Raw genomic sequence first — 10,488 nt, 5'->3', positions numbered from 1 at the left:
GTGATTTATAAAATAAAATTATAATTTATATCTAAAAGCCTCAAAAACTAGATTTAAAATGATTTCACAACAGCGACAAATAACCTATATTGACTCCAACGTTTTCGTTCTGTAACTTCAACTTTTGACAGGTATCAACATCAAATGTGGAAAATTATTGGATAATAATCCGGAATTTTTTTTTAAAATGATTTTTTCAAAATGGAAATTTTTCCATGACCCAGCACTGAAGTGACATTTGACAGGTCCGTAAAAAACAATGGCAAAATCATATGCCGCATTCTCACATTCGTGCGAGTGGCGATGCGAATAGCGATGCGATAATGATATACCAGTAGACAAAATAATTTCCTCTGAACTTTCGTCACGTCACAAACCCACGGCACCATTCAGCTTCTATTAACACTGTTTAAGGCTTCTGTAGTTTATTTTTAACCGACTTCAAAAAAGGAGGAGGCTCTCAATTCCACTGTATGTTTTTTTTGTATGTATGTTACGCGATAACTCCGCCATTTGTGAACCGGTTTTGATGATTGTTTTTTTTGTTGGAAAGAGGGTACCTTCATAGTGGTCCCTTTTAATTTTGAAGATAATCGTCCGCCTCTAAGGGTGGCTGTTCACCCATGAACATTCATTTTTATAAATAGCGTCTAAATTTTAATATAATGAGCAATTATTTTAATGGTTTGTTTTGCTATTCTCCAATTTAAGGCGTTTTTCGCTCAGTATACTTTGAGTAGTGAGAACCGATTTTTATTATCTCCGGGTCAAGTTCCGTATAGTGGCGAACTAGGGGATGAATCCGGGTTTGCGCACTTTCCGGTAACCGATTTTAATAAAACTTGGCAAATAGATGTAATTCCACATACTTTTGAGGTCGGTTTTTTTTTTTTTTTTTTTTTTTACTCTGTACTGAAATTATGATATGATAATACACCGGATATATTTTCACATTCACCTTTCAAATCTTAAAGAATGGAAAAAAGAAATAGTCTAAGCTTTACATCCTGGGGTACCTCTTTGAATAATTGTTTTATTATTATATGTATGCATGTATGTGTAGTATTTCACTTCATTAATTTTTTTTATAATATTTCAACAATGTCATTTTTATTTCCGTTTTTTAGAGTTGGAAATGTAATTATGATTGTATATTTGTAAAGTGCCTCGTTTCTTCCGGCACCTGACACTGGCATAAAAGGTCGTTCATTCCAGAACGAACTGTTTGCCTAAGATTGGCCTTGGAAAAAATGACGGGTTTTTACATTGACTTATAATTATATGGACGTCGGGTCCGCGCTAAATAGTGTCCGCACTTGTAAGGCGCTAAAATCGTATACAGAGCGCCAAACTCCGCTTTAGTCTTCATTTGTTCGACTGACAGCGCGATACTGCGATGACATTACAATTTAAGTTTCGAATAGGTCGACTTGGGACATTTTTTTCGTGGTTTTTGTATTAGATCCGTCGTCCATTTATTTGTAAGTCAATGGGTTTTTAAAGTTACGAGTACAGTTTTTACAAAGATTATTTTAATTTTAAGTATATTATGAAGAAAAAACGAAGAAAGAAATAGTCATGAAGATGGTTAGAACTATATTCCTTATTTTAAACCAAATTACAAAAGAATTTATCCTGAAAATTCCACTAATTACGAATTCAAAGTTTTTGTTCAAAGTGATAGAAGATAACATGATTTAAGTGAAAGTAAAACATAAATATTGACACCCGCCGCTTAAAATACTATTTAAAAAACCCAAATAAGTGAACTAAGTTATTTGAGAAAATGAAAATATAATGTATTAGAATTAGAACTACAATGGAAAATATTACTGAGGATCCTGATAATTAAACGAAGACATGACTTAAAGCACTTATATCCAAGTCAAAACTATTAATAAAAAAAAGGTTTGCTTTTGAGGTGTTATACAGTTGACATTGACAGACAACTGCTTGGAGAAAATGGAAATTGCGGAAAAGCCATGAATATCAAGCAAAATCATTTTAGGGAAATTGGATAGGCAAATTCGCTATGTATAATTTAGTAAAACGTCACCCCGATCTTAAAATTATTAATGTCATTGTAAAATGTTACAGGTAAAACTTTTGTTTTGTTGAATAATTTAGCAAATATTTTGATCCATATTTTTGTTACATTATTGTGTTTATTTTCTTCTCAGTTTAAGTAGAAAAACTCACTATGAAGTATTGAATTTACGTCGAAATTGTACTGATAAGGAGATAAAAGAAGCCTATATACAAATGAGTAAAGAAGTAAGTTTATTTTTGGTTTTATTTACGCGGCACTGTAACTTGGGATTGGCGCCAGTACAAAATTAATGGAAATTTTGAAGTCTCAAGTTGTTCTATGAACCTACTCGTACAAATTGCATTTTGAGATCAAGTAAAATGGTTGCATAAATACCTATTTAATGCAAATGTTATTTAAAATGAACACTCTGATACTGAAATAATATAATAAAGAATACAATTAAACAAAATCTTTATTCCATTTAATACTTATATACTTTATCCGGTTTCCAGTTTCACCCAGACAAAAATAAAGACAAGAATGCACAGCAGAATTTTGTGAGGATTGTTGAAGCATACAACACACTTAGTAAGCCTGCCAGCCGTGCGCAGTATGACAGTTTAACTGAGTTAAATACAAGGCCTACCTATCCACATCATGCTTATGAAACATACAAGTATGTGTAATACTTTTTTCAACAATCACAGCAATCATCTGGTCTTGAATGAGACGAGAAATTCCCAGAATTATGGAAACCAGAGCAACAAAATTAATTCTGGTCCATCATCTGGAACACCTGGACTAAAACCTATTTCGATGAGATCATTTCCTAACTTGATTCTAACTAGAATCTAAACCGCTATGGTAACTGTTCAACAAGATGTTCATATTGCTATGGCAGTGTCCACATTTTTATTTGTAATATCAAGTGCCAGGACAAACAAGTTGGGCGGCTAGTATAACAGTTGCAGTGCCACTCAAGAGCTTTAAATCACAAAGATCTGAGGGGCACCGCCACTGTGCCTGTCACCTTAAGTTGACAAGTCCCATGTGGCAGTACTTCCCAGGACAAACTCTTTCACAACTTTTTTGTTAGTACAGTAGTAGTTTTAGTTAGTTAGTTTTAGTTTGTACTCTAATGGTAAACCTTAAAATGAATATAATTCCAGCCACAGAACAAACTACTACCAAAGGTATCAACATCAAGAGTACAAAGAACCTCCTAAGGATTACTACGGGGTGAGCGGCCTCAAGAAACTTCCCAACTACATCATCATCATGGTTTGCTTCGGCATAGCGCTTGTTGGTACTCTTTTGCAAGTTCTTGTTATTAGGTAAGGATTATGATTAAACACCACTTCATCACTGCTACAACCTCACTGAAATTGTATAATAGACTTGGTGACTTGTAACATCTGTGTCAACAACCAGTGCTCGTGATATAGAATTCATACTATAACTGATTATTCAATCAATTCCAAGACGGTGTAATTACTCTGTACAGTTGATGGCAAGTTTTTTATTAAGCATTATTACAACCAAAGGACCTTTTGTTGTATAGTGCCCTCATACTGAGATTAAAATTGGTAACAATTTGATTAATGTAACAATTTGCATTGCAGGGAGATGTACATCTCAAATAGACGAAAGTCTGCTGAGCAGAGCAAGTACTTGTCTGAAGAATTGGAAAAGGTGCGGGCAACAGCGAAGAGTAACACAAATGATGTAAGATTTTTTATATGAGAACATTCTCAGCATTGTCAGTGGTTTCTTACAAACTTTTAATCACATTCCTTAAGGTTTTCATAAATGTGTATTAATTGAAGATTTCTATTCAAGCATTGAAATCTATTTCCTAAATCTGATTTCTAAATTTTGATTGAAAATAAATTCTGATTGATTTGAAAATTAAAATCTGTTTTAGAAACTGTAGTTGTTTATGAGTGTGTGTAAAAGATAAAAGGGGTTAAACGACACTCAGGTTGGAATTGAGTTCTACTTAGATAGTAAAATTGTGGACTAAAGTTAAATGGTCCATCACTAGTAAAATTTTATGACAAAGTTGAACTGAGTCCAAAGTCATCACAATACTGATGGACATTGGTGGGTTTTAATTTCGACGCTGGGTATTGTATATAAAAGATAGAAATTCATACCAGCAGAAATAAACACCAAATGTAAAAAAACAGTTGTGCTTTAGTTAATGTGCCCAAGTTTAGTTTCTGAGTGGTTTAAGCAACTGTGTACATCATCTGCTTAAAGGTAAAACCACATAAGTGACATTTTCCTCAAATAATGTCTAAATTGTGTACCTGTTGTAAGAAAATCACAATTTTTCTGCACATTTTTTTTTTTTTTCTATATATATATATAATAGACACACGCTTGGCCACAATCTCACCTGATGTTAAGCGACGATGTGACCGACGATGGGACGCGTTTGCCTAAAAAATGCCTATTCACTCTAGCCTTGAATAGCCCCAAATTGTACTTTTCGGGAAATACAGATAGAGCCGGTAGAGCATTCCATTCCTTTGCCGTACGCATCAGAAAGGAGGAAGCAAAGCGCTTAGTGCGAATAGGTGGAATATCAACGACATAAGAATGGAGTGCTCCGGACCTTCTAGTCGACCGAAGAAGGAACGGTGAGGGCGGAACCAAATTGAAAAGTTCCTGCGCACACTCCCCGAAATGTATCCGATAGAAAACCGACAAGCAGGCTACTTTTCTGCGATGATCGAGATTTTGGAGCTTCGACTCCACAAGAGGATTATTGTTAATAAGTCTCTTTGCTTTACGCTCCACCGAGTCCAAGGCAGCTAACTGGTATTGGGCAGAGCCGTCCCAAAGGTGGCAGCAGTACTCCATACAGGATCGAACTTGTGCTTTATATAGATTTAAAAGCTGTTCAGGTGTGAAGTACCGCCTGACCTTGAAAAGTATGCCTAGTTTTCTGGCAGCAGTTTTTGCCAAGCACTCGATGTATCGCCCAAAGTTGAGGTTGGATGATAAGTCCAGACCAAGTAGCTCAAGGTGGTCCCTTATCGGCACGGATACACCTCGGAAAGTCGGAGTAAGGTGTAGGGGACTCCGTTTTGATGAGAAAGACACGCCTGTGTTTTAGCCGCATTAAACCTGACCCTGTTAGCATCTCCCCAGTCGGAAGCAGCTTTCAGACTCAGGTTCAACCGGGTGACCATCGCCTCTCGCTTACACCGGATCTCTTCACTGTTGTCTCGGGCGTCTGGCACATAACTCACCGCCACTGTGCAGTCGTCTGCATACCCAAAGATACCGGGCATCAGCAGCAGGTCGTTGATATGCAGCAAGAATAGAGTGGCGGAGAGGACAGATCCCTGAGGTACACCGGCATTTATACCATGAGGAGCAGACGAGTAACCATCTACAACTACACGGATTGACCTATCCTTCAGAAAATCGCCTATCCATGTGCAAAAGCCAACAGGAATTCCGTATGCTGGAAGCTTGTTTAACAGGCTATCATGCCAAACCCTATCAAAGGCCTTTGATATGTCGAGAGACACGGCAAGCGATTCACCGCGTTTCTCGACAACCTCGCTCCATAAATGTGTGGCGTACGCAAGAAGATCCCCAGTAGATCGTCCATGGCGAAAACCATATTGTCGATCACTGAGGAGATCGTTATCTTCGTGGTATCAAAGGAGACGGCTGTTCAATACGCGCTCCATAGTCTTACAGAGTATGGAGGTGATTGCGATAGGTCGATAATTAGATGGGTCGGCATGACTACCTTTCTTAGGTACAGGCTGTACATTTGCGAGCTTCCAGGATTTCGGGACTTGTCCAGAACTCATAGAGAGGCGATACAGGCGAGTCAACACCGGAGACAACTCGGGTGCACAGTTCCGCAGGACAATCGCTGGGACTCCGTCAGGGCCACTGGCTTTGTTGACGTCTAATTTGCGTAAAGCTTTCAACACCTCTTTTTGACGGATAGTGATTTCGGGCATTTCCGAGTCACATCGAGTTAGTGTAGGTGGAGTTTGCAAAGTAGCGTCAAGACGGGAGTTGGAAGCAAAAAGAGAAACAAAAAGATTTGCTTTCTCTTCAGCGGTATGAGCCAGCGATCCGTCATCTCTCATTAAAGGCGGAAGGGATGACCTGCAGAAATTCGCTTCGACCGATTTAGCGAGTGACCAGAATGCTTTACTCCCTGATGGGTATGAAGCTAACCTGACCCCAATACGACTAATATGGCCGAAGCGAGCTTTCCGTATCGCTTTTTTGCAGGATCTAGCGGCTTTATTAAAGGCTTTCTTCAGACGGAGGGTTTCCGGTGCTTTGCGATCTCGAGCATCAGCCCAAGCCTGGTACGCAGATTGCTTTAGCGTTTCCGCAGAAGCACACTCAGCGTTAAAGCAAGGGCGAGCTTTGCCGCTGGAGGAGACTTCGAAATATGGAATAAAGTATTCCATAGCCCGAATAATCACCTCAGAGACGGCAGACGCGCAGCACGTCGGATCGTCAGAAGAGAAGCACAGCTGCCGCCAGGGATAAGATGCAAAGAAATGCCGTATCGCATCCCAATCAGCTGATTTGTATCGCCACATCCTCCTAGTACTTCCCGTACTGAGATCGGGCGGGGAGTAGACAGATACAGATTTCACCAGACAGTGATCGGATGTCCCTAGTGGGGATGAGACCGATACTTGGTAGCGGTCTGGATCGGTTGTCAGCAGAAGATCCAGGCAATTGGCAGTGTGGTCGTCAACGTCCGGTACCCTGGTAGCGCAACTCACCAGCTGGGTGAGGTCTAGTGATAGAGCACATGCCCGCGCCTCTCTTCCAGGGTGGTCGGTTTTTTGGTATGGGAACAACCATTCCTGGTGATGGGCATTAAAGTCCCCCAAAAAGACAAGTTGTGCTTTAGGATACCGTTGTTGGACTGTTTCCGCCGAGCTGCAGAGATGGTTGAACAGCCTAGTCGTCTCCGGGTCTCCAGAATGCGACCGATACACACTGGCGTAGACAATTTGTTCCAGTCCAGTGTCTACCAGAACCCACATTACAGAGAGATCGGGGTCTTCAAGGTCACGGAGACGTTTAGAGCAGATGTCATCACGAGCGTAAACGCAGGTACCAGCGCGCTGCTTAAATTTGTGCTCCAGAATGTAACCTGGGTAATGCAGATACGCCGTGTCCGAAGGACATCTAATTTGGGTCTCCGTGAGGAAGAACATGTGAGGCCTTTCAGTCTCAAGATGGTGGTGGACAGATGAGAGATTGGAGTGCAGACCTCGGATGTTCGAGAGGTGCACTTTAAGTGAAAGGACGTGCATCCGCTGTTTAGCCTTCCTCAATTTTCTTGACCTTTTCATATTAGGGTTAGAGTGAATGGGGAGAGCGAAGGCAGTTGTACGAGACACTACTACTGAAAGTCATGCGGCACATGCCCTATATGGTACGCCGATGGGAAACTAGACTGGAGCGCGCGGGGACGCCCGAACCCCCCCGGGAGTGGCCATCGGGTCCTTTCATCCGGTCGCCAACCGGCACGATGGAGCACCCCGGGATTTTTCGCGAGTTGGCGGGGCAGCCTTTCACTGGAGGCTAATCAGCTAATTGGGCCCCCTACTACCTGCGGTCGGCCAGCGGAGCACCGTGCTTCGGATCCCGCTACCCTCCGCGTCTAGGTTCCCAGCGCAACAACAAGGGAGCCCCGAGATCAACCAAATCAGTGCAGTGCAACTGTACAGACCCTTCGCTCTAGAGCGGCTACTCTGGGCGTCAAGCCGGAACACAGCTATAGCTGTTTGGCGGCTAGGCTTCGCCCAGAGGGTGGTCACCAGCAACGACCAAGGTCTACCACCGGAGTTTGTAGCTTATTTGGCACCACCCAGGGGTCACGTGTAGGGTCTCGAGGGTACACAGCCTACGGACGCGAGCTACTTAACCCCCAAAATATATAATAAAAAACACACATAAAACTCTATTAAGTTTATAGCTTTTTTGTTCTTGAGTTTCATGTGTAGAAAGATATTGATTTTCTTACCATAGGTATATAAATTAAAAAATTTTTGTTTCAAATGTCACTTATATGGTTTTACCTTTAAATCGACTGTTGCATACTCTTTAGTATTTTTAATTAATTTTTATTGTTTCGATTGATGTGGGTTTTGTATTGTTTTGTTTTTTTGGTTTGATTCTCTTATCTTAAATGCACCATATGTTTAGTGTTATAGAGTTGATTTTTGTTAAATTGTGGAAATATTTTGTGAACTATGCAAGCCTACGCGTTCATAGTTCCCAAAATAGTAAAAATAAAAAAAATAAAATTTATTTGTCCTCTCACGTACAATACAAGCATAAAAAATGGAATGGTCTGTCTTGTAGGCAACAAAATTCATATAGAATTCAATCTTAGGCGAGAATGTCTTTAGGAATAATGAGTATTTTGTTTAGTTAGAAAACATATTTTAAGGTAAAATTTAACAAACTGAATGTGTTCATATTTTCATATGCTGAATTTTCACAGATTCACACGAAGATATTGTTGGAAAAAATAGTCCAATCAGCCAATCCAACGATTGCCACAGCGTCTCTGGGACAAGCATTGGCCAATGAAAAAAAGTGAATTTTGAATTACAAGAGTTGTAATTCTAGACTAGATTGCTAGATAAATTTGTACATTCATTGTAGATATTATGTATTTAGAACTAGTATGTGATATTACAAGGTAATTTTTGATTAATATTGTACATAAGTAGACTGGATTGTAATATAGCTTCAATATATTAAAGATTATATTTATATTTCGTAAAGAAGATTTAATTAATAGACATAAAATGTCGTATGTATTTTTTTTTGCTTTTACTAGAACCTATAGTTTTATGATTTGTAGACAAGCTGTGTTTAGGTAAATAGTCTAAATTTGATATTTATTCAGATTTCTTAATGGCGCCTGCCCGAGACGTGCAAGCAAAGAATTTTTTGTACTTATTAAGGATTTCAAAACCTTCAGGCCACCTATTTAATGGTTAGCCTACGCTATGACGTGATTAAGTGAGTGATTATTCACTCTCTTTCGCATTATGACCACAATACAACTAGTATTTCAAACAAAAATGGTGAGTGGGCATGCTGCTTTGATGCCGCGGCCGTTACCACTTACCATGTAGACGTATTGTGACGCGGTTCCCCGCCCGCGCCTGACTCGTCGGACAGCTTGAAAGCTTTTAACACGAGGGTAGGTTGTAAACTTTACTGCCTCTGTGGCCGAACGGTTGCCGTGTCGGACTGCCACGCAGAGGTCCCGGGTTCGATTCCCGGCCGGGAGAAATATTTGTATGGCCTACATTTATTTCTCTCGTGAGTTTGAGTGTAATTTGTGGTTGTCGACCTATGTGTACGTCTATGGCACCCGCGATACAGGGTTTCCCCGGTGCGGGGCTATGAGTGTGTGATATGAAAACATTTCAACAAAGTGTTAACGGGATTATTCGATTGCATTGCAAAATGCGTTTAAATATATTCTGCCATAATTTTTTCGACTTCGTATATACTTGTTTAAAAAAAGGAAGACATTTGTGATTGCAAAAACGCAAAGTCCCCTACTCGCATTGCCAGATATTACTACCAGAATGGTGGGCCATGTCCAGAAGTGGAACATATGTATGATAGGGCGTTGAAAATAATACATAATACCTGTCAAAAAACCTTAATTACCTGGATCGGAGGATCTCTTCCTTAACGCGATATTTTGTGAATCAATTTCGATGATTGTTTTTTTTTTGTTGGAAAGGGGGTAACTCAGTAGTGGTCCCGTTTCAATCTGAAGAAAATATTAAGGTGCCCGAAATTAATTCATCCCCTAGTTTGCCACACTTAGAGGTGGAATCTTTTCTTAGAATTATAAAGGCACTAATACTGATGTACGCGCTTTCCAACAAAAAAGAATCACCAAAATCGGTTTACAAATGCAAATGAGTAATCGAGTAACATATACACACAAAAAAATACAGTCGAATTGAGAACCTCCTCCTTGAAGTCGGTTAACAATAAGTTGCGGGTAATGTACAATAAAGCCTTAAAGGATTCAATTATATGAATAAAATCGGGTACTTGCCCCGCGGTAAGGTGCCCAAAATGCTGGCAGCGTTCCCCCTTAACTGCAACATTTAATTTCCAACTTAGATACATTTCGTTCATTCAAAAGATATTAACTAAGTTTTGTATTATATTCCTAGGGATCAAGAAAATATACTCACCGAATTCGGTCTATCCGACATATCAGATCCGTGGCTGACAGAATTTGCGGAACAAACTTTAGACCAGGTGAATATACACGACCTAATAATAAGAAAATTAAACACTCTTCACTACCATTACAGTCGTTACAGGTAATGAATGTCTTTTCAGGAACAAAGTTGAACCCTAATGTAATGTTGTAACTTATGACTCATAAAACCGCTTAC

At 39.7% G+C, this 10,488-nt stretch overlaps 1 protein-coding gene across 2 annotated transcripts; it reads left to right on the top strand.

Moving 5' to 3' along the window:
- The first annotated feature begins 1,947 nt into the window (after nt 1-1,947).
- LOC113225625 (dnaJ-like protein 60) lies at nt 1,948-10,488 on the top strand. Of its 2 annotated transcripts, XM_026457985.1 has the most exons (8): nt 1,948-2,097; nt 2,181-2,274; nt 2,545-2,708; nt 3,202-3,366; nt 3,655-3,757; nt 8,550-8,644; nt 10,261-10,348; nt 10,433-10,488. In XM_026457985.1, the coding sequence occupies exons 1-8, from the start codon at nt 2,033-2,035 to the stop codon at nt 10,442-10,444; spliced, it is 786 nt and encodes a 261-aa protein (XP_026313770.1). In that variant the 5' UTR covers nt 1,948-2,032; the 3' UTR covers nt 10,445-10,488. The 2 variants fall into 2 exon arrangements, with proteins under 2 accessions (XP_026313770.1, XP_026313769.1); XM_026457984.1 differs by having other exon boundaries at nt 10,261-10,475.

The sequence above is a fragment of the Hyposmocoma kahamanoa genome, unplaced genomic scaffold (genome assembly GCF_003589595.1).
Source record: "Hyposmocoma kahamanoa isolate Upper Pololo Valley unplaced genomic scaffold, ASM358959v1 168, whole genome shotgun sequence".
Taxonomy (NCBI): domain Eukaryota; kingdom Metazoa; phylum Arthropoda; class Insecta; order Lepidoptera; family Cosmopterigidae; genus Hyposmocoma; species Hyposmocoma kahamanoa.
The sequence above is the reverse complement of the archived record's forward strand: the minus strand, read 5'-3'. Positions and strand labels throughout refer to the sequence as shown.

What these genes read in the sequence shown, in the direction of transcription:
- LOC113225625 (XM_026457984.1), top strand. Translation starts at nt 2,033, where the DNA reads ATGTATAATTTAGTAAAACGTCACCCCGATCTTAAAATTATTAATGTC. An exon ending in GTCATTGTAAAATGTTACAG is followed by an intron (nt 2,098 to 2,180) that starts GTAAAACTTTTG and finishes TTTTCTTCTCAG; the next exon opens with TTTAAGTAGAAAAACTCACT. An exon ending in CATGCTTATGAAACATACAA is followed by an intron (nt 2,709 to 3,201) that starts GTATGTGTAATA and finishes ATATAATTCCAG; the next exon opens with CCACAGAACAAACTACTACC.